At 40.2% G+C, this 27054-nt stretch overlaps 1 protein-coding gene and 1 non-coding gene across 4 annotated transcripts in view; both read left to right on the top strand.

Annotated features, from left to right (window-relative positions):
• Window positions 1-27054, top strand: part of NSD1 (nuclear receptor binding SET domain protein 1) — a 143703-nt gene that overhangs the window by 37942 nt on the left and 78707 nt on the right. For all 3 annotated transcript variants that reach the window (XM_070415100.1, XM_070415099.1, XM_070415101.1), the window contains exons 3-6: window positions 6285-6420; window positions 8425-8597; window positions 11665-14227; window positions 23817-23941. In XM_070415100.1, the coding sequence (XP_070271201.1) occupies window positions 6285-6420; window positions 8425-8597; window positions 11665-14227; window positions 23817-23941 (2997 nt within the window). The remainder of the gene's footprint in view (window positions 1-6284; window positions 6421-8424; window positions 8598-11664; window positions 14228-23816; window positions 23942-27054) is intronic.
• LOC139011799 (U6 spliceosomal RNA) lies at window positions 10867-10973 on the top strand. Its single transcript, XR_011471633.1, has one exon. It is a non-coding gene; the product is annotated as a U6 spliceosomal RNA (small nuclear RNA).

Here is a 27054-nt window from a genome sequence, read left to right on the forward strand (position 1 = left end):
CAGTTATGGCTACTCTCAGTCCCTTCCCAGAGGCTCTGCTTCTCAGAACCCCGGCAGCCGCTGCAAACCTCGGAGAGAAAGCTGCCCTCAGATTCGAACTGATGCCAGACAATCCCGCTTCTCCCTTCTGAGTCTGAGTCCCTAGAGACTCACCCGGATCTGGAGCTCAGAGTCTGAGACTCACTCCCGATTGAAAACGACAACGGTGCCCTCAGCCACCAGCCCGCTTTGCACGCGCACCTCGGTACCTTTGTATTTTCCACACTGCGCCTCCTCTGAGCCTCGGTTTGCTGTTCTCTTTCCTTCTAGTTGAAGAGTCTTTCCTCAGCCAGCTTTCCTGTGGTTCTGGGTGATGTCCGTTCCGTCTTTTAGTTGTATTTTTGAAGTGGTTGTTTGCGGCGGCAGTCTCCGGTGTTTACCTATGCCGCCATCTTGGTTCTCCTTTTAGTTGTATTTTTGAAGTGGTTGTTTGCCGCAGCAATCTACGGTGTTTACCTATGCCGCCATCTTGGTGGTATCTCCCACATTGAATTTCTTCCTGCTCTTTGAAAAATGCTAGAGTATATGAAAAATGCTAGAGTATATATTCCTTGCTCATGATCTTTTATGTGATATTTTATCATTCAGTTACAAATATTTTTTAATGTTTATTACGATTTATTCTTTGACCTAAAGATTATTTAACAATGTACTTGTTCATTTCCTAACACAGACATATTCTAGTCATGTTTTTTGTAATTAACCACTAACTTAATTACATATGGATGGTTAATATGTTCCAAATGATTCCAGTCCTTTCAAATTGGTTCAGAGTAGTAAGTACTTTATGGCCCAGTACATGGTAAATATTTAAAATATATCCTGTGCTTGGAAAATGTGTATATTCCTCAATGGGAGTGTAGGAATTTATTCATTAGGGCAAGTTTGTTATTCATGATGCTGAAAATTTTAAACCTTTAGTGATTTTCTTTTTTTTTTGCTTATTTTGTTAACTACTGAGAGGTTTATTTCCACTATAATTATAATTTATTTTTTCTTAATAGTTCTGACAATTTTTGCTTTCAATATTTTGAGTCTATGTTATTAGAGGCATAACACTCACTTTAAAAAGTATCTTTCTGGTTAAATGAACTATTATTTCGTCCCCTTTAGCAACTGTAGTTGCTACCATGTGCTATTTGTCTATTTGCCTTGTTTATTTTTCTTTATTCCTCTTCCCTGCCTTTTTTTTTTTTTTTTTTTTTTTTACTGATTTTTAGAGAGAGAGGAAGGGAGAGGGGGAGAAAAAGAGAAACATCGGTGTGAGTGGGACATCTATCCACAGCCTCTAGTATGTCTCCCTCTGGGGATCAAGCCCGAAACCAGGCATGTGTCCTGACCAGGAATCGAACCAGCAACCTTTTGGTGCATGGGATGATGCCCAGCCAACGGAGCCACAGCACCCAGTGCTTCCCAGTCTTCTTTTGGACTGAAAATTTTTTCATTGTTCCTTTTACGTCACCCCCCACCCCCCCCATACAAATTTGGAAGTTATATATTTGGTTTCTGTTATTTAGAGGTTACCCCCAAAATTACAAGAGGCCTCCCTAACTTTTAAGTACTTAAAATTCCCATTACCTTCTTCCCTGATAATACATAGAGTTTAAAACACTTTATTTCTCTCTAATAATATGTAATCTTTAAGAACACTTTAATCTCATTGTCCCTTTTCAAAATGGAGTATTGTTGTAAATTTTAATTCTTTTTTTTTTAAAACTTCATTAGATGTTGTTTTAAACAGTCACTGTTCATTTTGTACATTTATTCTCCCCCCCCCTTTTTTTTTCATGTCTCAGACCTGAGATTATTTCCTTTTGTTTGAAGAGTTTTAGAATTTTGGAACTGGAAGAGGATCTGCTCTTCCAGTTTTGGTTTGACTGAAATTGTATTTAGTTCTTTTTTTTTTTTTAATATACATATATATTTAAAATTGATTTTTAGAAAGGGAGGGAGGAAGAGAGTGACAGAGAGAAACATCAATGTGAGAGTGAAACATCAATTGGCTGCCTCCTGCTCGCCCCCTACTGGGTATCCAGCCTACAACTAGGGCTGTGCCCTGCTCAGAGAATGGTAGTGGCAACCTTTTGGTGTAGAGGATGATGCCCAACCAGCTAAGCCACACAGGCCAAGCTTTAGTGTTCCTTCTTGAAAGATGTTTTGGCTGGGCAAAGATTTCTAGATTAGCAGGTGTTTTCTTTTTTTATTGTTTTATTGCTTAAAGTATTACAAAGAGTATTACATATGTCTCCTTTTTTTCCCCACCCTTGACAATCCCCTGGCCTCCCCTACCCCCCAGTGTCTTATGTCCATTGGTTATGCTTATATGCTTGCATACAAGTCCTTCGGTTGATCTCTTACCCCTCCCACCCCCCCACCCCCCCCCCCCCCCCCCGCTGCCCCCCAACCCTCCCCTGCCTTCCTGCTGTAGTTTGACAGTTTGTTTGAGGTAGCTCTGCCTCTGTATCTATTTTTGTTCATCAGTTTATAATGGTCTTTACTATCCATGAATGAGTGAGATCATGTGGTATTTTTCCTTCATTGACTGGCTTGTTTCACTTAGCATAATGCTCTCCAGTTCCATCCATGCTGTTGCAAATGGTAAGAGTTCCTTCTTTTTTACAGCAGCATAGTATTCCATCGTGTAGATGTACCACAGTTTTCTAATCCATTCATCTACTGATGGGCACTTAGGCTGTTTCCAGATCTTAGCTATGGTGAATTGTGCTGCTATGAACATATGGGTGCATATATCCTTTCTGATTGGTGTTTCTGGTTTCTTGGGATATATTCCTAAAAGTGGGATCACAGGGTCAAATGGGAGTTCCATTTTTAGTTTTTTGAGGAAACTCCCTACTGTCTTCCATAGTGGCTGCACCAGTCTGCATTCCCTAGCAGGTGTTTTCTTATGACATATTGATAATATCATTCCATGCTGTCTTTCTGACTCCCATTGTTGCTGGTAAGGTCAGTGTTTGGGAATTAGCAATCTCCTGCCTTTTAAGAGTAATGTATCTTTTTTCCTCTGGTTGTGTTGAAAGATTTTCTTTCTTTTTGTGGGCAGAAGAGGGGCTGTTTGGTTTTGTTTGTAATATTTTGATGTGTATAGGTGTAGATTTGTTTGTTTATTCTCAGGATTTGCTAAACCAGTGGATTAGTTCTGGTGAATTCTTAGCCAATTTCTGCTATTATTTCCCATAAGTCTTTTTTTCCTCTCTAGTCTTCCTGTTATTCCCCAAGTATTTTGGGATCAGGAATTCATCCTTGCATCTCTTGTTGAGCTTTGTGAGTTTAACAAGAGTTATTTGGGAGTCTTTCTTCCTAAGGTGAAATTTTCGAGCTCTTCTGAAGAAAAGAGTTATATTTCTTTTTTACCCCCTTGTTCTTACTGTTTTCATGTTCGGAGACGTCTCTTTGGTTCAGAATTCTTGCCTATCTTTAACTTTTTATGTATTAAGGTCAGTTGGATTTTGGGGGGACCGGGGGTGGAACACACAGCCTGGGCATGTATCCTTACCATGAATCAAACCTTCCACCTTTCCGTGTATGGGATAATGCTCCAACCGAGCCACACCGGCCTGGGCTGGATGTTAACTTTTTGTTATAAATAATTGCCTGAAATATCTTTCTATAATCTTTTACTTGTTTGGATTATTTTCTTTGGGTGAGAATATTAGGGGTGGAATTAATAGTTATTTCATTTTGATGGTTTGTGGTAGAGCAGGTGTGTCTTTCCTGATTTTATGGGAGACTGAAACTGAATTAATTGGCTTGTTTAATGTGACATAATTTATGATGAAATCAGAGGACAAAACTCATTACTACTATGTTTGGTTGTGTGATTCTGGCTTCTCACTTTACCTGATAACACTCATGTTCATTCTCCGCTACCGATTGAAGGCAGTTGTTTTATAGTTATACTTCCTGATAGTATAATTACTTAATTAGTAGGGGAAGACAGAACTAACATCACGTCATAGATTATGGCTGGATTTGTCATAAAGCATGTAATAATAATGGAGTTTTATTGTTATTGGATAACAAGGTAGTAGTTAAGAGTTTGGGATCCAGAGCTGGACGGCCCAGCTTTGAATTCTGGCTCTGCCACTTCCTAAATCATTCACTACTCCATGACTAAAGGTATATAGTAAAATAAGAGCAATAACATAGTATCTAACTTAAGAGGATTAAAGGAGAATCTGTGCTTGGCACATAGCAAAAACCAAGTAAATGTTAGTTTATTTAAAGTACAGTGGAACCTCGTTTCTCAAGCTTAATTCATTCCAGAAGGCTGTTTAAGAAGCGATTTATTTGAAAACCGAATCATTTTTCCTCATTAGAAATAATGTACATTGAATTAATCCATTCCAAACCCCCTAAATGATTCCGTTTTGATATATATAGGACATGTCTAATATACTGTTTATAAATAAACATTTCTTCTCTTAAATGTATCAAACCACCCCCTACTATCCTTAAATGAATTTTTCACATATCACTGCCTCGGAAATGCTATCACCAGTAACTGCTTTTTGTTTATACAATCAACAACCGTTTTTCTACCTATTCAGTTGCTTGTGATTCTTGTTATGTGAGCACTTTCACACCCTTAGCACATTAGCAGTCTTGATGGCCTCTTTATGTTTTAAAATTGTGCTAATTGAGGATTTCCGCCAGCAACAAAAGCATTCTCTCCTTTGTTGCCTGAGAGACTTTCGTCATGCTAGGGTATCAGCTTGAAAGGTCAAAAACCCAAGTTTTGCTCCACCACATTTTTTTCTGTGAGCAACTAGGTGGAGAACTGAATTGTTTTGAGATGTTTAAGAACCGAGGTTTGATTAGAATTTAGGACTTGAATAAACAAGCAAATTTCATATTTAGCAATAATTGACAAAGAAATTAATTGATCACAAATGAAATTATGTCAAAAAATTTTGGGAAACCCATTCAAATTGTAGTTTTCTGTAGAGGCAAATAAATATTTGTTTTTCCACCTGTCTTGGTATCTTGGTTTTAAAGTTCCAAAGCCATCTAGCCTTGAAGCCATGTTTTGTTTTGTTTTTCTGATAACTTGCAAATGGATAACAGGCAAAAACGGCCTGTTGGGCTTTTAAATCTTTAAATAATAAGATGTAGTTTGTCTCATTTCCTAGTAACTATATACATGAAGAAATAATCACAGTATTTTCAGTAAGAGCTTTCTGTGAGATTTAACTTAGTTCTGTGTGAATAGAGTCTTAAAACGCAGATGGTAACTTATACATCATTGAGCCCAGTTGTTTGATATCCTTGAACCTCAGACATTATTATTTTTATTTGAATTATATTAATTCACTCAGCTTACTCTTTTTGAATACTTAATCTGTGCCAGGTGGATAGTGTTTTTAGCATTAAGGAGGGAAGATTGAGTCTTAGGGAAGGAAGGTAGGAGATCTGTACTGTTTATTAGGTGTTAAAGGCATGGGTATGGATTTAGATCAGAAATGGAGGCATTTGGATTGCAGATCAATTAGATACTATTTTTGGAGAAAAGATTAACTCATGGTCTCTGCATTGGACAAGTCCAAAGGAGCTTGATGCACATTGTATTCTGCAAGAATGTTGTCCTTTGGAGCTGTGTAGTGCACTCTTCTGGATGCAGCCTCTCCTGCATATCCTGGGAAATCACCAAGTCAGTTGTATTGACGTTGCTGGAATCTAGCCTGTACCTTTCAGGATCATTTCATTTGTTCATTATTGTTCATTAATAAGTAGGATGTTTGTTTGTTTGGGAAGGACGTAGACTATCACCTTCAGAAGGGACCACAGGCTACTCCCCAGCCTAGTTTTATTGAGATATAATCGACGAATAACATTGTACTGGGATCAGTCTCTTGACATTGTTACAATTTCTTTTTATAATTTTCTCTCTTTTTCCCCCCTGATGTTGTGTTGTGATCCAAAGACTAGGGCAAAGATAATTTTTTCCTTGGTATGTTTCTGTTTATTTTAGTTTTTAGTTCTTTATAAATTAAAATAGCTGATTTATTTTCCCAGAATATTGGTAGATTACTTATATGAAACAAATACAAGTTAAGATTTACTACTGTATAAAGGGCTATGTTATGAACAATTAAGACAGAGCATTTTAGTTGTAACTATTGTTAAGCTCGAGTGTTTTCATCTAGAATTTTTGGGCATTGCTTTCTTAGAAGGCTAATGGGAAAAAGTTTGATTCTTATTGATGCCAATGTTTTGTCTGTCTAAAGTGTCAACCCAAGAAAAAGTCAACACCATTGAAGTATGAAGTTGGAGATCTCATCTGGGCAAAATTCAAGAGACGCCCATGGTGGCCCTGCAGGATTTGTTCTGATCCGTTGATTAACACACACTCAAAAATGAAAGGTAATATTTGCAATTGATTTCACATGATAAAAAACAGTTTGGAATTATAAACTCGCAGATCCCTTTAGTATAACCCAACTTTGGTTGCCGTTAGCAATAATCCATTTTTACCTTTGAGCATTTCATGTATGGATTGTTATTAATTTATTTTTCCTTTTTGGATTTTTTATATGTTTGTTTTATTTTACTCTATAATTTAAACTTTTTCAATTATTCTATCTGTAGATGCCAGGAAAATGTCAGGCTTATTACCTAAAGTTTACATTGTCTAGAATCCTTTTCAGTATATTTGTTTTTCTACTTTAATCTTCAGTTTTTGTATTGTGTGTTTTCTTTTTTGTTAAAGCTAAAACAGTTAAAAAATAAGTATAAGTTATAAATTATTTCAAATTTTAAAATCTTGATTTAGAATATTACCATTAATTACTGTTATATTGCTTATTCTGTTTGAATCTCAGATGATTTATCACTAAAATGCTATAAGATAGCAGCTGAAAATTGATCTTGCTCCCTTTTTTCTCTTAAGATGGTTTATGATTTTACTATAGTTTTAATATATATATTTTAGTTTTTGAATAGGTTATATATGCACAAGATTCAAAAAATCATCATTTCCTCCTTTTCTCTGATCTGTTCCATTCTTTTAAAAAAATATTTCTTTTATTTATTTATTAATATATTTTTATTGATTTCAGAGAGGAAGGGAGAGAGAGAGAGAGAAACATCAATGATGAGAGAGAATCATTGATTGGCTGCCTCCTGCACGCCCCCCACTGGGGAATCGAGCCTGCAACCTGGGCATGTGCCCCTGACCGGAACTGAACCTGGGACCCTTCAGTCCAGAGGCCAACGCCCTATCCACTGAGCCAAACCAGCTGGGGTTGATCTGTTCCATTCTTTACCCTTTCTTTCAAACCAATTGTTATGAATGTTTCTATAAATCTACATATATATTCTCATATCCCTACCCTTTTAATTTTAACATAAAAGTTGCATATTGTATGTTTGTTCTATAGTAGCTTTTTTTTTACTTCTTGGAGTTTTTCCCTGTTTGTGCATTACAACTTCCTTCTTTTTTTACTTTTTACAGCTGCATAGTTCTTCCACTTTTTGAATATGCTGTACTTTAGATAACCAATTCCCCTGTTGATGAATGTTAATTTGTTTCTAATCTTGTGTTGTAAAGATAATATACATACATACATGTGTACACATACATGTGTTTGTGTGTACCCACAAGTGATGCTGTAAAGAATAACTGTGTGTGTTTCATATATACATGTCCATTTATCTTTAGAATGATTTACCAAAAGTGGGATTGGTAGATTTGGTTTTATATATTGAATATTGATTATTGAGTTGCCCAAAGACCTTTTAAAAAAATGGTATCTTGCCCTGGCCGTGTGGTTCGTTTGGTTGGAGTGTTGTCCCATACTCCTAAGAGGTTGCAGGTTTTATCCCCAATTCCTGGTTGGGGCATGTAGGGGAGGCGGCCGATGAATGTTTCTCTCCCTCTCTCTCTGTCTCTCTAAAATCAATAAAAGCATATCCTCGGGTGAGGATTTAAAAAAAAGGTATCTAGCCTGGCTGGCCAGCCGGTGTCGCTCAGTGGTTGAGTGTTGACCTATGAACCAGGAGGTCATGGTTAGATTTTAGTTGGGGTACCTGCCCGGATTTTGGGCTCTATCCACAGTCGGAAGTGTGTAGGAGGCAGCTGATCGATGATTCTCTGTCATTGATGTTTCTATTTCTCCCTTTCTGTTCCTCTTTCTGAAATCAGTAAAAACATATTAAAGAATTTTTTCCCCCCTTCTATCTGACCTACATCAGAGTTTATTGTCCTGAAGGTTTTTTAGCTTACTGATTTTTGGGGGGGGGGGTCTTCCTTGGTGACAGGCTTCTTTGGTGTCAGAGGCTTCTTTGGCGACAGTGGTGTGTGTGTGTATGTTATCTTGATGAACAGTCATCTTTTTAAAGTAATGACACTTTTTTATCCTTATCTAGTTTCAAACCGGAGACCTTATCGACAGTACTATGTGGAGGCTTTTGGAGACCCTTCTGAGAGAGCCTGGGTGGCTGGAAAAGCAATTGTCATGTTCGAAGGCAGACATCAGTTTGAAGAGCTACCTGTCCTTAGGAGAAGAGGGAAGCAAAAAGAAAAAGGATATAGGCATAAGGTAAAAAAGAAAATAAAACACACATACATGAAAGAACAAAAGCCTCTCAAATTATTTTCTGGAGGGTAGGCAAAGAGGAAGCAAGGAAAAAGTATTCTATTTTTGAAATATAAGTTTATTCCCTTTGGTAGATGGATATTTGTGAGAAAATAGATAGAAAGCAAGGTGTTTTTTTTGCAGGGATGAGATGGGGCTAGCTTTACAAATATTTATACTCAATTTTTTGAGAAATTATTCCAGTTAATTTTTGCCATGTCACTTAGATGTGACAGTACAAAATGACAAAACAAATCTTCTTTGGTTATATCTTACGTAAAAAGAAACTGATCACCAAAATGAAATTCTTCTTACTCTCTAGATTAATTATTTCTTTTAAAAATGGGAATGATAGAAAAAAATGGGAAAGGTAAAGCTTTAAACATTTTTGTTTTGTGTGTTTTGGTTTTTGTGTTCAGTTATTAGTGCTTAAGATTGTAGTTTCATACCTGGTTATGTTTGTTTGTTTTTTGTTAATCCTCACCCAAGGATATTTTTTTCCATTCATTTTTAGAGAGATTGGAAGGAAGGGAGGGAAAGAGAGACAGAAACATCAATGTGAGAGAGACACATTAATTGATTTATCCCTAATTCCTGATCAAGGCATGTAGGGGAGGCGGTCAATGAATTTTTCCCCCACGTGCCCCAACCAGGGCTGGAGATTGAACCTGCAACACTAGTATATGCCCTTGATCTGGAATCAAACCCACGTCACTTTGGTATGCAGGCCCACGCTCTAACCATTGGGCAACAACGGCCAGGCCATACCTGGTTATGTTTCTCTTTGCTTGTTTGTTAATCCTCACTTGAGGATTTTTTTTAAAATTGATTTTTAGAGAAAGTGGAAGGGAAGGAAGGAAGGAGGGAGGGAGGGAAGGAGGGGGGAGAGAGAGAGAGAGAGAAAGAGAAAGAAAAAAAGAAAGAAAGAAATCAATTGGTTGCCTCCCAAACATTCCCTGACCAGGGCCGGGGATCAAACCCACAACCCAGGTATGTGCCCTTGGCTGGGAATCGAACTTGAGAGTCTTCGAAATCATGACTAGGATAATTTAGAATCGATATCCAGTCCCTGCTATTTTTAATTTGAGTTCTTTTTATTTATTTAAAAAAATTTTTTGGAATCCTCACCTGAGGATATTTTTCCATTGATTTTTAGAGAGAGCAGAAGTCGGGGGGCGGGGGGAGGAGAGGGAGAAACATCGATGTGGAGACATCGACGGGTTGCTTCCTGCATGCCCCTTGACTAGGATTGAGCTCACAACCGAGGTATGTACCCTTGACCTTGATCAGGAATTGAATCTGCGACCCCTTGGTCTTCGGGCCAACACTCTAACCACTGAGCAAAATCAGCCAGGGTGAGTTCTTTTTTAAAATATTTTTATTGGGTTTTAGAGTGAGATAGAGGAATCAAAAGAGAGAGCAAAACATTGATCTGTTGCCTCCTGCATGCCCCTTACCAGGAATTGAGCCCACAACCCGGGCATGTGCCATGACCAGGAATCCAACCAGCAACCTTTTGGTGCATGGGTCGATGCCCTACCAACTGTAGCAAAATCAGTCAGGGCTAATTTGTGTTCTTTGAGGACTAGTGTCTCCAACTAAAAAACTAGTGTAATCATACGTTCTTGTACAACTATTGTGTGGATTAGAAGTAATTATAAATATTTAATATGGCATAAGGTTGATGCTCTAAAACAGTGGTCGCCAACCTTTCAGACCTCACGGACCACCAGTTGGCGACTGCTGCTTGAATAAAACAACTAGCATTTGCTGCTGTTAGGATTAAGGAAGCTAATAAGTATATCCTTTCTAATACTTTGGGTGGTTGTCGGTCAGATGGTGTCAAGAGTTTTTGTGCCACGCCTTTAGCTGTGTAGATTAAACAACTCCCTTTTCTGAGGAGTTCATTAGATCTTTCAGGTTCTGGAGCATTTGTTTACTCTGGTCACACTTCTGACAATTAATAGGTATGTGTTTGCTTGTAAAATAAACCAGATGATCAGTTTAGTGCTTTATAAGAGGAGGCTACCTATATAGTGACCTGATTTTTACATGCTCAGCAGAACATCCCTTTCACAAGTATTAAAGTAATTTGTGAACACTAAGTGATGGTTAGAACCATGACTAATATCTATTTTATGAAGCCAAGGAGAGAAAAAAGGGTCTGGAAAGTTGGGTATATTTCATAGAGTTAATGTCCTCATACTGTGAGGAATCAAGAAAAGAATATGTCGTGCTTGCTTCGGCAGCACATATACTAAAATTGGAATGATACAGAGAAGATTAGCATGGCCCCTGCGCAAGGATGACACACAAATTCATGAAGTGTTGCATAAAAAAAAAAAGAAAGAAAACATGTGTAATTTGTTATACCCAGGGTGTTTTGGTGTCTCTGGATGACATCATTAAGTCCATGAGACTGCTTGGTTATAGTCCAGATTGTATGTAACATGTATAGAAGAAACTTGATTAGCTAAGGACCTACTGATAACCAGAGGTCCAAATTTCAGGTGTCCTAGGACAGGTCTGACTCACTTACTTTTCCTGTTCTCGTTTTTTCATATTTATCTTCTTTATTTAGCCTTTTATTCTCTCTTTTATGCAGCTGAGCAAATGCTTGGCTTTCATAAGTCAGGAAGAAAATATATTGTTATTTAGGTGTCGAGGGGTAAGTAGGAAGGGTCTGGTTATTTCCTGATTTGGTAATGTGATGTTAATTAGTAATGTAATGTTGTAGTCCATCTTATGGTCCACTCTTTGGTGCTTACAAAGGATAAAAGGAGAATGGATAAAGAGATCAACCTTTCTTCTAATGATAGATCTTAGTGGTAAAATAGTGTTGAGGAATCTCCATTAATTAAGCTCTGGGTGAGCTGTAAGAGCTCACTACCTAACTGGTCCCATAAAAGGGCCTTGAAGAAGTGCAATAAGACTTTGAAAAATTGATTTGTGAAGTGTTCATTGAACATCTCCCTGTTTCCTTCTCCCATTTCTTTGATAAGTAATAACCTTTTTCTCCTTTAAATTTAAGGTTCCTCAGAAAATTTTGAGTAAATGGGAAGCCAGTGTTGGTCTTGCTGAACAGTATGATGTTCCCAAAGGGTCAAAGAACCGAAAATGTGTTAGCAGTTCAATCAAATTGGACAGTGAAGAGGATATGCCATTTGAGGACTGTACAAATGATCCTGAGTCAGAACATGACCTGTTGCTTAATGGCTGCTTGAAATCTCTGGCTTTTGACTCTGAACATTCTGCAGATGAGAAGGAAAAGCCTTGTGCTAAGTCTCGAGTCAGAAAGAGCACTGATAATCCAAAAAGGACTTGTGTGAAAAAGGGCCACATGCAGTTTGAAACAAATAAGGAAGAACGGAGGGGAAAGATTCCAGAGAACCTTGGCATAAACTTTATTTCTGGGGATGTATCTGATAAGCAGGCCTCTAATGAACTTTCCAGGATAGCAAACAGCCTCACAGGGGCCAGCACTGCCCCAGGAAGTTTTCTGTTTTCTTCTTGTGCAAAAAACCCTGCAAAGAAAGAATTTGAGACTTCAAATTGTGACTCTTTATTGGGCTTGTCTGAGGGTGCCTTGATTTCTAAACGTTCTGGGGAGAAGAAGAAACTTCAACGAGGTCTGGTGTGTAGTTCAAAGGTACAGCTCTGCTATATTAAAGCAGGTGATGAAGAAAAACGAAGTGATTCCATTAGTATTTGTACCACTTCTGATGATGGAAGCAGTGATCTGGATCCCATAGATCACAGTTCAGAGTCTGATAACAGTGTCCTTGAAATTACAGATGCTTTTGATAGAACAGAGAATATGTTGTCCTTGCAGAAAAATGAAAAGGTAAAGTATTCCAGGTATCCTGCCACAAACACTAAGGTAAAAGCAAAGCAGAAGTCCCTCATTACTAGCTCACTTACAGACCACTTAACAGATTGTACTAAGACAGCAGAGTCTGGAACTGAGACATCTCAGGTTAACCTCTCTGATTTTAAAGTGTCCACTCTTGTTCGCAAACCCCAAATGGATTTTAGAAATGATGGTTTCTCTACAAAATTCAACACCCCATCAAGCATTTGCAGTGAGAACTCACTAATAAAGGGTGGGGCTACAAATCAAACTCTGTTACACTCGAAAAGCAAACAGCCCAAGATCCGAAGTATAAAGTGCAAACATAAAGAAAATCCAGTTGTAGAACCTCCAGTTACAAATGAAGACTGCAGTTTGAAATGCTGTTCTTCTGATACCAAAGGTTCTCCTTTGGCCAGCATTTCCAAAAGTGGGAAAGGGGATGGGCTAAAACTACTGAGCAACATGCATGAGAAAACCAGAGATTCGAATGACATAGAAACAGCAGTGGTGAAACACGTTCTGTCTGAGTTGAAGGAACTCTCTTATAGATCCTTAAGTGAAGATGTCAGTGAATCTGGAACATCAAAGCCATCAAAACCATTACTTTTTTCTTCTGCCTCTAGTCAGAATCATATACCTATTGAACCAGACTATAAATTCAGTACCTTGCTAATGATGTTGAAAGATATGCATGATAGTAAGACCAAGGAGCAACGGTTAATGACTGCTCAAAACTTGGTCTCCTATCGGAGCCCTGGTCTTGGAGACTGTTCTACCAGTAGTCCTCTAGGGACTTCTAAGGTCTTAGTTTCAGGAGCCTCCAATCATAATTCAGAAAAAAATGGAGATGGCACTCAGGATCCAGTCTATCCTAGCCCCAGTGGGGGTGACTCTGCACTGTCTGGGGAGTTGTCTGCCTCCCTACCTGGCTTAGTGTCTGACAGAAGAGACCTCCCTGCTTCTGGCAAGAGTCGTTCAAACTGTGTTACTAGACGCAACTGTGGGCGATCAAAGCCATCCAAATTGCAAGATGGTTTTTCAGGTCAGATGGGAAAGAACACAGCGAACCATAAAGCCTTAAAGACAGAGCGCAAAAGAAAATTGAACCAGGTTCCAGCTGTGATTCCAGAGGCTGCACTGCCAGGAGACAGACAGAATGCAGCCTCAGAGAATGGCTCCTTGGGAGGTGGAGCAGAAGACCCTGCTAAAGAAGAACCCCTTCAATTAATGGGCCATTTAACAAGTGAAGACAGTGCCCATTTTTCTGATGTTCATTTTGACAACAAAGTCAACCAGTCTGAGCCTGATAAAACTGAAAAAGGCTCCATCTTTGAAAACAGAAAAGGTCCAGAGCTGGACTCTGAAATGAACAGTGAAAATGATGAACCCAGTGGTGTTAATCAAGTAGTACCTAAAAAGCGGTGGCAGCGTTTAAACCAAAGGCGCACTAAACCTCGTAAGCGCACTAACCGATTTAGGGAGAAAGAAAACTCTGAGGGTTCCTTTGGGGTCTCGCTTTCTGCTGACTCTGTAAAGAAGGGGGGTGAGTTCCCAGAGCATAGACCTTCTCCGTCAACAAACATACTGGAGGATGTGCTGACAGATCCAAATCACACCGGCCACTTAGATTCAGTTGGGCCACTTCTGAATGTTTGTGATAAATCCGGTGCTAACACTGAGGAGATGGAAAAGGAGCCAGGAATTCCCACTTTGACTCCCCAGCCTGAGCTTCCCGAACCAGGTAAGAATTCCTGACTGTCATAGAATGGGATTAGAGGAAGTGATGACATGATCCCCTCTGAAGTTCTTAATGGAAGGGCTAAGTGTAAATTGGGAGGGAAGGATTATCACTTGAAGAAAGGGCTTACTGCAGACAAGTTTGAGTTTTGAGGACCAGCCTTCCATATACTTTCACAAATTATGCTTTATTAGAAGCTCTATTTTTTTTTCCTCTTGTTTTTAGTAAGTTTCAGAACATTTTGTTGTGTTTCCTACTTTTAAATCTGTGAACTTTTTAAATCTGTGAACTTTTTCGGTTTCAATCTGGTATTGTACGTAGTTGAGAAGCTCTGAGCCGAGTTAAGTTCAATTGTTAGTTTACAGAAATCAAATAGATTTTATTTAACGTTAAGCGTCCTTTGACCACAACTTAAGGTAGGCTCACCTGTTAGATACATAAAAGGAACATGTTGCTTTGAAAAAATGGAAATGGCCTTGGTCAGTTTGGCTCAGTGGTTAGAGTGTCAGCCCTCAGACTAAAGGGTCCTGGGATTTGATTCCTGGTCAAGAGCATGTACCTGGGTTGTGCTTGTGTGGGAGGCAACCAATCGATGTGTCTTTCTTACATCGTTTTTGTTTTTTTATATATTTTTATTGATTTCAGAGAGGAAGGGAGAAGGAGATAGAGAGATAGAAATATCAATGATGAGAGTGAATCATTGATTGGCTGCCTCCTACACACCCCCTACTGGGGATCGAGCCTGCAACCTAGGCGTATGCCCTTGACCAGAATTGAACCCAGACTCTTTAGTCCACAGGCTGACGCTCTATCCACTAAGCCAAGGCAGCTAGGGCTCACATTGATGTTTTTATCTCCCCCTCCCCTCCTTCCATTCTGTCTGAAAATCAATGGAAAAAATATCTTCAGGTGAGTTTTTTTTTAGTTTTTTTTTTAATGAAATATGGAAATATTCTAAGGCTCTAGATGGCTTATATCATTTCTGGAATGAGGTTTTAGAATGAAGTGCCACGGTATCCTAGCTTAGCAGCAGAAGGAACGTAAGTCTTTCAATATATTAATAAATACATTGTAGTTATTGAGGATACATCTAATTTCTTAGATTTGTTTATTATACTAAATTCTGTTTTCAAACAGCTTTATTGAGATACAATTTATAAAGTATAAAATTCATCTATTTTAAATTTATACTTGGTGTTTTTTAGTATATTCACAGACCAGTGTGACCACCAACATACCAATTTTGGAACATTTGCATCACCCCAGAAAGAAACCTTGTACCCTTTTTCAGTCTGCCTTCATTTCTCCCCAGTCTGTAGATTTGCCTATTCTGTACATCTCGTATAAATGGTATCATACAATATGTGGTATTTTTGTGTTTGGTTCTTTTGCTTAGCATGTATCAATGCTTCATTTTTACAATTGTAAAAAAAAACAACCACATAAATGTACCCTCTGAACAAGTTTATACATTATAGTATTAAATATGTGCACATGGTTGTACAACAGATCTCTAGAACTTTTTCATGCATATCTGAAACTCGATACCTATTGAACAATAACTTTCCATTTCCTCCTTTGACCAGCCCCAGCAACCACCATTCTGTTTTTGTTTCTATGAATTTGATTGCTATAGATACCTCATGTATCTTTTTGTTGTTGTTGTTAATCCTCACCTGAGGATATTTTTCCATTGATATTTATTTATTTAATTATTTAATTATTTTTCTTCATTGATTTTTAGAGAGAGTGAAAGGGAGGGGGAGAGACAGAGAGAAACATTGATGTGAGAGACACATTGATTAGTTGCTTCCCCGCGTGCACCCCAACCAGGGCCAGGGATCAAGCTGCAACTTGTATGTGCCCTTGACTGGAATTGAACCTGTGACCCTTCAGTCCGCAGGCTGACACTCTACCTCCTGAGCCAAACCAGCTAGGGCTACCTCATGTAAATGGAGTTGTAATGTGTCTTTTTCTGATTGGGTTATTTCATTTAGTGTAGTGTCCTCAAGGTTCATCCACATAACAGGATTTCCCCTTCATTTTTTTCAAAGTAGGGTTTACAGTTGTGAGTATGCAAAACACAGTTTATTTTTTATTATTAACTAGAGGCCCGGAGCACAAAAATTTTTGCACTTGGCGGGGGAGAGGGGGTCTCTCAGCCCGGCCTGTGCCCTCTCGCAGTCTGGGACCCCTCGGGAGATAACGACCTGCTGGCTTAGGCCTGCTCCCGGGTGGCAGAGGGCAGGCCCAATCCCTAGGTGCAGCCCCTGGTTGGGCTCAGAGCAGGGCTGATTGGGGAGTTGGGGCGCCATCCCCTGTCATGCACAGAGCAGGGCGGATCGGGCGGTTGCAATGCCACCCTCAGTCACGCTCAGGGTAGGGCCGATTGGGGGGTTGGGGCACCGCCCCCTGTCACACTCAAGGCAGGGTCGATGGGGAGGTTGCGGTGCCACCCCCTGTCACACACAGAGCAGGGCCCATCAGGGGGTTGGAGAGCTCCCCCCTGTCACGCACAGAGCAGGGCCCATCAGGGGGTTGGGGAGCTCCCCCCTGTCACGCACAGAGCAGGGCCCATCAGGGGGTTTGGAAGCTTCCCCCTGTCATGCACAGAGTAGGGCCGATAGGGGAGTTGGGGCACCGCCCCCTGTCACACACAGAGCAGGGTGGATCAGGGGGTTGGGGCGCCGCCCTCTATCACCCACAGAGCAGGGCCGATCAGGGGGTAGGGGCGCCACCACTCTCACCCTCAGGGCAGGGCCGATGGGGAGGTTATGGCTCTACCCCGTCACACACAGAGCAGGGCCCGTGGGGAGGGAGGGGGTTGCGGCGCCGCACCCTGTCACACACAGAGCCTCTGTCACACACAGAGCCGCAGGGCGATCAGGGGGTTGGGGACCTCCCCCCTATCAGGCACAGAGCAGGGCTGATCAGGGGGTTGGGGCGCCTTCCCCTGTCACGAACAGAGCAGGGCGGATAAAGAGGTTGTGGCCCCGCCCCCTGTCACACACAGAGCCGCAGGGCGATCAGGGGGTTTGGGCACCGCCCCCTGTCATGCTGATCCCGGTGCCGGGAGGCATATTACCCTTTTACTATATAGGATAGAGGCCTGGTGCATGGGTAGGGGCTGGCTGGTTTGCCCTGAAGGGTGTCCTGGATCAGGGTGGGGGTCCCCACTGGGGTGCCTGGCCAGCCTGGATGAGGGGATGATGGCTGTTTGCAGCTGGTCACACACCCTTCAGGGTGGGGGTCCCCACTGGGGTGCCTGGCCAGTCTGGGTGAGGGGCTGAGGGCTGTTTTCAGGCTGGTGGGTGACTGAAGCTCCCAACCGCTCCTTTTTTTCTTTTTTCTTTTATTCTGGGCCAAGGCCTCTGCTGCTGAAAGCAGGTATCTGGTTTGTTTCGGTTCTATAATCGAAACACTGTATCATCTCCAGCTCTGAGATCCCGGCTGGCTGAAAGCTGGTTTCTGGGGTTTTGTTTAGCTTCTATATTTGTTACAATGTTTCAGACTGCCAGCTCAGAGGCCGGCAAGGCAGGCGGGGAACGTTGGAGTCCTCCTTCACTGAAGCAAGCAAGCCTCATGTTCGCTTCCAGCTGCCTGGCTGCTGGGCGCCATATTGGCTGGCAGTTAATTTGCATATTGCCCTGATTAGCCAATGGGAAGGGTAGCGGTCATATGCTAATTACCATGTTTCTCTTTTATTAGATAGGATTAGTCTCTTATTTCCTATATGAACCAAACCTACTTTTTTTGTGTGTTTTGTTGTCCTTAATCCTAACCTGAGGGTATTTCTTCCATTGAATTTTGAGAGAGAGACATCGATATGAGAGACACATTGACTGACTCTCATACGCACTCAGCCAGGGCAGGGGATGGAACCTGCAACCCAGGCATGTGCCCTTGACTGGAAATTGAACCCTTTGGTGGGCCAGCTGATGTTCTAACAGTGAACAACACTGGCCAGGGTGTATTTTGAATTCTTTTAGATATATACCCAGAAGTGGTATTGTTGAATCATATGAAAATTCTCTTTATTAATTGTTTTCAGGAATCTTTATACTTTTATTCCAGTGGCTTCAACAGTGCTCAAGGGTTCCCATCTCTCCACATCCTTGCCAACAGTTGTTATTTTATATTTGTAACAGGTGTAAGGTGATAATCACATTTTGGTTTTGATTTACAGTTCCTGATGATTAGTAATGCTGAGCATTTTTCATAATGCTTTTGGGTTATTTATACATCTTCTTTGAAGAAACATCTATTCGCCCAGCCAGTGTGGCTCAATGGTTGAGCATTGACCTATGAGCCATGAGATTACAGCTTGATTCCTGGTCAGGACACACGCTCGGGTTGCGAGCTCCATCCCCAGTAGGGCGCATGCAGGAGGCAGCCTACTGATGTTTCTCTCTCATCATTGATGTTTCTATCCCTCTCGCCTTCTCCCTTCCTCTCTGAAATAAGTAAAGACATTTTAAAGAAAACAAACAAATATAAAAATGGGCAAAGAACTCAAGTAGATGTTTCTTTTCTTTTTCCCCCCCAAATATATTTTTATTCTTCAACTAGAGGCCCAGTGCACAAAATTCATGCAAGAGTAGGCCTTCCTTCCCCCTACTGCCAGCACCGGCTTCCCTCCAGCCATCAGCAGGAACCCGGGACCTGGGCTTCCCTCGCAGCTCAGGCTTTGTCCGGAAGGTTGTCTGGTCTAATTAGCATATTACGCTTTTATTATTATAGCTAGATGATGAGAGAGAGAAACATCAGTTGCCTGCTTTCTGCACGCCCCTTACTGGGAATCGATAATTTGGCTATACATGTAAGGGTTTATTTCTGGTTTCTCTATTCTGTTCCATTGATTTCTGTGTCTGATCTTGATGGTAAGCTCATATTGCTTTGATTACTGTAGCTTTTATAAGATGTTTTGAAAAAAGAATGTGTGAAGCTTCCATTGTTATTCTTCATTATCAAGATTATTTTGGTTATTCAGGATCCTTTGAGATTACGTGTTAATTTTAGGGTGGATTTTTTTCTATTTCTGTAAAAAATGCCATTGGAATTTTGATAAGGATAGGAGTGACTTTAAAGATTGATTTTGGGTAGTATGGGCATATTGATGCTATGAAGTCCTCCAGTCCTTGAACATAGGATGTCTTTCCATTTATTTGTGTCTTTAATTTCAGCAATGTTTTGTAGTTTTCAAAGTGTTGAATTTTGTAAAGCCTTTTCTGCATCAGTTGAGATGATCATGTGACTTTCTTCATTCTGTTAATATGTTGTATTACATCTATTTATTTTTGTATATTGAATTGTCTTTCCATCCAGGGATGAATCCTACTTGGTGTATAATCCATTTATTTATTTATTTAAAATATTTTCTTATTGATTTTTTTAGAGAGAGAGGAAGGGAGAGGGAGAGAAAAAAACATTGATGTGAGAGCGAAACACCTCCTGTACCCCCCACCAGGAATTCAGACCGCAACCCAGGCATGTGCGCTGACCTGGAATCAACCCGCAACCCAACCTCCTGGTGCACAGTTTGACACCCACCCAACTGAGCCACATAGGCCAGGCCAAAATCCTTTCAGTGTGCTGCTGTTGGATTCAGTTTGCTAGTATTTGTTAAAGATTTTTTGCATCAATGTTTTTAAGGGATAAGACTTTTTTCCTTCTTTTCTTGTAGTTAATTTAGCTAAAAGATTGTCAGTTTTTTCTTTAGAGAAAAAGATCTGTTTTGTTGATACTTTTTTTATTCTCTATTTTGTTTATTTTTACACTAATATTTATAACTTCCTTCCTTTTGCTAACACTGGATTTAGTTCTATTTCTCATTCTTAGGGGTATAAAATTAGATTGTTTATTTGGTATCTTTCTTTTTTCTTAATGTAGGCACTTTCTGCTATGAACTTTCCTCTTAGTATTTCTTTGCTGCATCCGATAAATTTTGGCATATTGTGTTTTTATTTTCATTTGTCTCAAGATATTTTTAAATTTTTAATGGAATTTCTTCTCAGACCCGTTGGATGTTTAAGAGTGCATTGTTTTCCATATGCCTGAATTTTCCAGTTTTCCAACTGCCATTGATTTCTAGTTTCATTCCATTGTGATTGGAAAAGATGCTTGGTATGATTTCAATCTTCTGAAATTGTTTAGTGGTCTATTATATGATCTCTCTTGGACAATGTTTTATGTGTACTTGAGAAGAATGTGTGTTCTATCTATGTCTGTTAATTTCGGGTGGTCTCTAATGATGCTCAAGTTCTCTGTTTTCATATTAATCCTCTGTTTGATAATTTTATTAATTACTGAAAGCCTGGTAGTATACTATACTGTTATTTTCCTGCCTATTTCTCCTGTAAGTTCTATCAGTGTTTGCTTCATATATTTTGGTGCTCTGATGTTCTGTACATATATATTTATAATTATTTCCTAAAATATGTTTAAAACTTTATTTTCCTAGTGAATTGACTTTTTTTATCATTATATAATGATCCTATTTATGTCTAGTTATAGTTTTGAGTCAGGTTTATTTTGCCTAGGTCGGGCCACCTCTGCTCTCATTTGTGTATATCTTTTTTTATCCTTTCATCTTCAGTCTATGTGTGTTTATATCTAAGATGATAAATCTTGTAGAGAGGATATAGTTGCATTGTATTTTTTAATCCAGATTTTCAAATTAAATAAGTTTTACATTTAAAAAATGTATCTTTTTTTCATTTCAGAGAGGAAGGAAGAGGGAGAGAGGGATAGAAACATCAATGATGAGAGAGAATCATTGATCGGCTGCCTCCTGCATGCATCCCAATGGGGATTGAGCCCACAACCCCGGCATATGCCCTTGACCGGAATTGAACCTGGACCCCCTCAGTATGCAGGTCAATGCTCTATCCACTGAGCCAAACTGGCTAGGGCAAGTTTTACATTTTTTATTTACAGTTGACATTTAATATTACATTAGTTTCAAGTTTATAGCATACTGGTTAGACATTTATATAACTTACTAGAGGCCCAGTGCACGAAATTCGTACACTGGTAGGGCCCCTAGAGGCTAGCGGCTGCGGGCTTGGTACTCCCTCTCTTCTCCCGGCCACCTGCCACTGCCGTCGGCTGGGGCCTCCCTCCAGGCCCTGCCCCCTGGTCGAACTCTCGGACAACTCCCGGTTGAGGGGACAATTTGCATACTATGTTTTTATTATATAGGATGAGGTGTTCCCTTGGGTAAGTCTTCTACCCACCCCCCCAGCACCATACGTAGTTCTTACATTATTAACTAGAGGCCTGGTGCATGGATTCATGCACCGGTGGGGTCCCTGGCCCTGGCCTATGGGGATCGGGCTGAAACTGGCTCTCCGACATCCCCCGAGGGGTCCTGGATTATGAGAGGGCGGTTCTTGGGTGATGCACCCCGGTATCGGGCTCCCTCCTCTCTGGTTCCAGGTGCGTCACCCAAGAACCACAGCTGCCGTCACCGCAGCTCGGCAGCTCCTGTGTTGAGTGCCTGCCCCTGGTGGTCAGTACGCGTCATAGCTTATGATCATAGTGTCTGCCCCCTGGTGGTCATTGCACGTCATAGCTACTGGTTGGACGGTCACTTAGGCTTGTGTATATATATATATATATATATACTAGAGGCCTGGTGCACACATTTGTGCACCAGTGGGGTCCCTCAGCCTGGCCTGCAGAATTGGGCCAAAACTGGCTCTCCAACATCCAACCAAGGGGTCCCGCATTGCGAGAGGGCGCAGGCCAGGCCAAGGAACCCCACTGGTACACTACCAGGGCCAGGGAGGGATGTGGGAGGTTGGCCAGCTGGGGAGAGACTTCAGGAGAGCTCCAGGGCGTGTCTGGCCTGTCTCAGTCCCAATTGGCCGGACCCCAGCAGCAAGCTAACTCACTGGTCAGAGCATCTGCCCCCTGGTGGTCAGTGCATGTCATAGTGAGCAGTTGAGTGGCCTTAGCATATCATTAGCATATTACGCTTTGGTTGTTTGAATGGACAACTGTTCACTATTTAGCATATTAGGCTTTTATTATTTAGGATAGATAGATTATATTCCCCAAGCTGTATTTTATATCCTGGTGACTGTTTTGTAACTACCAATTTATACTTAATCCCTTCTTTTTTACCTAGTTCCCCACATCCCTTCCATCACTTTTTTTCTAAGTATCTATGAGTCAAGATATCCCACCAGAGTGGTACATTGTTGGAATTGATGAACCTACCCTGACATATCATAATTACCCAATGTCCACAGTTTACCTTAGGGTTCATTCTTGGTGTCAGACATTCAGATGAATGTATAGTGACACATATCCACCATTGTGGTATCACACAGAGTATTTTTACTACCCTGAAAAATCCTCTGTGCTCTGCCTATTTAACAACCCCCTTTCTCTGCTCTTTGGCAACCACTTTTTATAGTCTCCATAGTTTTGCCTTTTTCAGAATGTCATATAGTTTGAAACATATAGTATTTAGCCTTTTTAGCGTGGCTTTTTTTCCACGTGGTAAAATTCATTAAAAAAATTTTCTTCTGTGTCTCTTCGTGGCTCAATAGCTCATTTCTTTTTAGTGCTGAATAATATTCCATTTTCTGGATATACTACAGTTTATAAATCCATTCACTTATAACTTGGTTGTTGCCAAGTTTTCACAATTATGAATAAAGCTCCTGTAAAAAGCCATTAAGTTTCATCTCCTTTTACATTATCTTTAAACTAGAGGCCCCATGCACAACATTTGTGCACTGGCTGGGGGCCAGGGCAGGGTCCTTCAGCCTGGCCTGCACCTTCTCGCAGTCAGGGACCCCTCGAGGGATGTCTGCCTCCTGGCTTAGGCCTGGTTCTTAGCGCTGCTGCGGAGGTGGGAGAAGCTCCCGCCACCGCTGCTGCCCTCGCTAGCCGTGAGCCCAGCTTCTGGCTGTGCCATACTTGCCCTGTGGGAGCACACTGACCACCAGGGTGCAGCTCCCGCATTGAGCGTCTGCCCCCTGGTGGTCAGTGCGTATCATAGCGACTGGTCATTCCACCGGTCAGTTGATTTGCATATTAGCCTTTTATTATATAGGATTTTATTGCATTAAAGTTTTATGGCTTGTTTCCATATGTACTGTCTGAGGCAGTGATGGTGAACTCATTTTTTTGGTTGATTTTTCTTTGTTAAATGGCATTTAAATATATAAAATAAATATCAAAAATTTAAATATTTCTGTTTTCTAATGTGAAATTCACTGCAACCATGATAATAAAGTATGTATAGAGTGCTTTTGAAATTCATGTGATAGTACTGATTAGTAAATATTCTATCTGAATATCCATCCAATATTTTGTATAATCCAGAGAGATGTTATTTAAAATAATTCGTGAGAAATTTTATGAGTTTATCTGACTTAGAGAGTCTATATTTGAATGTTAATTATATCTGTCATTATAGGATACTAATTTCAACTATTAATCTCTTGGAGCTTAAGCCAGAGTGTTTTTGAGAGTTTCCTTTCTCAAAAACCTTTGAGAGTATAGAGATGGCTGCATGGAAACAATGAGTTTTCCTCTAACTTTTTAGTTAATATTGAAGTTGTTTCTCCTCTTTTAGCTGTGCGGTCAGAGAAGAAGAGACTTAGGAAGCCAAGCAAGTGGCTTCTGGAATATACAGAAGAATATGATCAGATATTTGCTCCTAAGAAAAAACAAAAGAAGGTACAGGAACAGGTACACAAGGTATGTTCCAACATTTCAATAGTTTTTTAGTAGTCCTTTTAGGATGCTGCAATTTTCCTATATCATGTTTTGTCTTTATGGGATAATATTTTCCTTAACTACGATCTTACTTTTGTTTGTTTGTTTATTTGTTTTTTGTTAATCCTCACCTGAGGATATTTTTACATTGATTTTTAGAGAGAGTGCAAGGGAGGGGGAGAGATAGAGAGAGGGAGAAAGAGAGAAACATTGATGTGATAGATACACATATATTGGTTGCCTCCTGCACATGCCCAACCAGACCCTGGGATCCATCCTGCAATCAAGGTAAGTGCACTTGAACGGAATTGAACCCATGACTGTTCAGGCCAAGGGCCAATGCTCTAGTCACTGAGACAAACTGGCTAGGGCAACTGGGATCTTTTTAAGTTTTTTACCTCTAGCTTCTGGTACAATACTTAGCATATAGTAGTTAGAAAGAAATATATAAATGAGTCTTTGGTGTGTGTGTGTATTTCCCCCTTTTCTTTCAAAGGTGATTTTTGGTGATTTAAGGATAAATGTTAGTAAAAAAAACAGCATAAAAAATAAGTAGCATGATCCTAACTTTTTAAACAAACGTAATCCCGTGTTTGATTTATTTTTATTTTATTTTTTAAGTATATTTTTATTGATTTCAGAGGGGAAGGGAGAGGGAGAGAGAGAGATAGAAACATGAATGATGACAGAGAAACATCTATCGGCTGCCTCCTACATGCTCTCTACTGGGGATGGAGCCCGCAACCTAGGCATGTTCCCTGTCCGGGAATCGAACCAGTAACCTCCTGGTGCATGGGTTGATGCTCAACCACTGACCCACACCGGCTGGGCATGGTTGTTATATTTCTTAACTTTCTTTAAATGTAGAAAAGTCCCTTTTTTCTTTTCCCTATCTATCTAAGCAATTCAAGTACCACATTTGGTTTATCCATCTTCTAATGCAGTTGTGTGTGATTGCTTCTTAATAGGTGTCACTAAGCTTGTTTCTCTATCCTCTATATTCCCTGTTAAGTGGAAATTGTAGCTAACAATTTGATAGATTAGACTTAAACATTTTTAGCTGGGTTATATCATAGGTGATATTGTGTTACGTAGTGCATGACATTAGAAGGCATTTAACATCCAATTAATTATTCACAGTGACGAATAACTGATTTTTCCCTTTTAAGTTAGGTTTTACTTCTTTTGCTCAAAAAGCAGTATGCGTCAGCCATTTCCTTGATAACTTTTTATTTATTTTTTATTTTTTTATTTTTTAATATATTTTATTGATTTTTTACAGAGAGGAAGGGAGAGGGATAGAGAATTAGAAACATCAATGAGAGAGAAGCATCGATCAACTGCCTCCTGCACACCCCCTACTGGGGATGTGCCCACAACCAAGGTACATGCCCTTGACTGGAATCGAACCTGGGACCCTTCAGTCCCCAGGCTGACGCTCTATCCACTGAACCAAACCAGTCAGGGCTCCTTGATAACTTTTTAAATACCAGCTGAGGATCCTTGCCTATATTGGGAGTTAACAAAATGAAGACTTAATCTTTTTTTAAATCCTCACCCAAGGATATTTTTTCTGTAGACAGAGAGTGGAAGGGATTGGCAGGGGAGGCGGGGGAAGAGACAGAGAAACATTGATGTGAGAGAGACACATCAACTGGTTGCCTGGTTGCCTCCTGCACTTGCCCTGACCGGTGCTGGGGATTGAACCTGCAACCAAGGGATGTGTCCCTGATGGGAGTTGACCTTCAGTCTAATCATTGAGCCAAACCGGCCAGGGCAAGACTTATATTTTATTGTTTCTTCTATTTTTATTAGCTGGCAATCTCAATATTTCTTATTAACTGGACATTTTTATTGTTGTGAAATACATGAAAGGCAGAATAAACGCTTCTTTTGCATTTATTTACCAACTTAACATTAGGAGTTCATTCTAATTAGCTACTTTAATAGGTGACATGTTAGGGAATCTTTTTTCTTCCTTTTATTGAATTATCACTATGGCCTTAATGAATTTTTATAGCTCCAATCAATTGCATTTTCCCCTCTTTAAAAATTTATAGCCCTAGCTGGCTTGGCTCAGTGGATAGAGTGTCAGTCTGCAGACTGAGGGGTCCCTGGTTCGATTTCGGCCAAGGGCGCATGCCTGGGTTGTGGGCTTAATCCCCTTTGGTGGAGGGGGTGTGGGGGGCAGCTGATAGGTGGTTCTCTCTTATCATTGGTGTTTCTCTCTCTCTCTCTCCTTCTTCCTTCCTCTCTGAAATCAATAAATATATATATTTTTAAAAAATTTTTAGTGAAATATATACAGTAGTCTCATTCTACAGTTTTAGTTACCATGATCAGAAAATACTAAATGGAAAATTTCAGAAATAAACAATTCATGTTTTAAATTGTGTGCCGTTCTGAGCAGCATGATGAAATCTTGAGATGTAATGTTCTGCCCCTCCTAGAACATCAGTCATCCCTTTGTTTAGCCCTTAGTCACTTAGTAGCCCTCTTGGTTATCACATCAACTATGTATCGCAGTGCTTGTATTCAAGTCACTCTTATTTAATAATGACTCCAAAGTGCAAGAATAGTGAGACTGGCAATTCGGATATGCCAAAGAGAAGCAATAATGTGCTGCCTTTAAGTCGGGTGGGGAACATCTGGACCGAGGGCTGTATGAGGCCCGGGCAATAATTTGGTGTGGCCCTGCCAAGGTATTATGGGTGAGTTAATTAACCTGCCAAATATAGCAGGTTAATTTTAAGTAGATAATTTTGTATGGCCTGAGAATGATGTTGTAAATATACAAATGGCTCTTGGCAGAAAAAAGGTTCTCCATCCCTGCTAAATGAAAGGTGAAAGTTCTCAATAAGGAAAGAAAAAATTGTAGGCTGAGATTGTTAAGATCTACCATAAGAATGAGTATTCTATCTATGAAATTGTAAAGAAGGAAAAAGAAATTTGTACTAGATTTGGTGTTGCACCTCATGCAAGAGCTACAGCCCCAGTGCATGATAAGCACTTATTTAAGATGGAAAGGCACTAAATTTGTGGATAGAACACATGAACAGGAAGGTGTTTCAATTGATGGCAATGTGTTCTGCCAG

Source organism: Myotis yumanensis, unplaced genomic scaffold, assembly GCF_028538775.1.
Source record: "Myotis yumanensis isolate MYYU_CA2020_CCGP unplaced genomic scaffold, mMyoYum1.0.hap1 SCAF_5, whole genome shotgun sequence".
Classification (NCBI taxonomy): Eukaryota; Metazoa; Chordata; class Mammalia; order Chiroptera; family Vespertilionidae; genus Myotis; species Myotis yumanensis.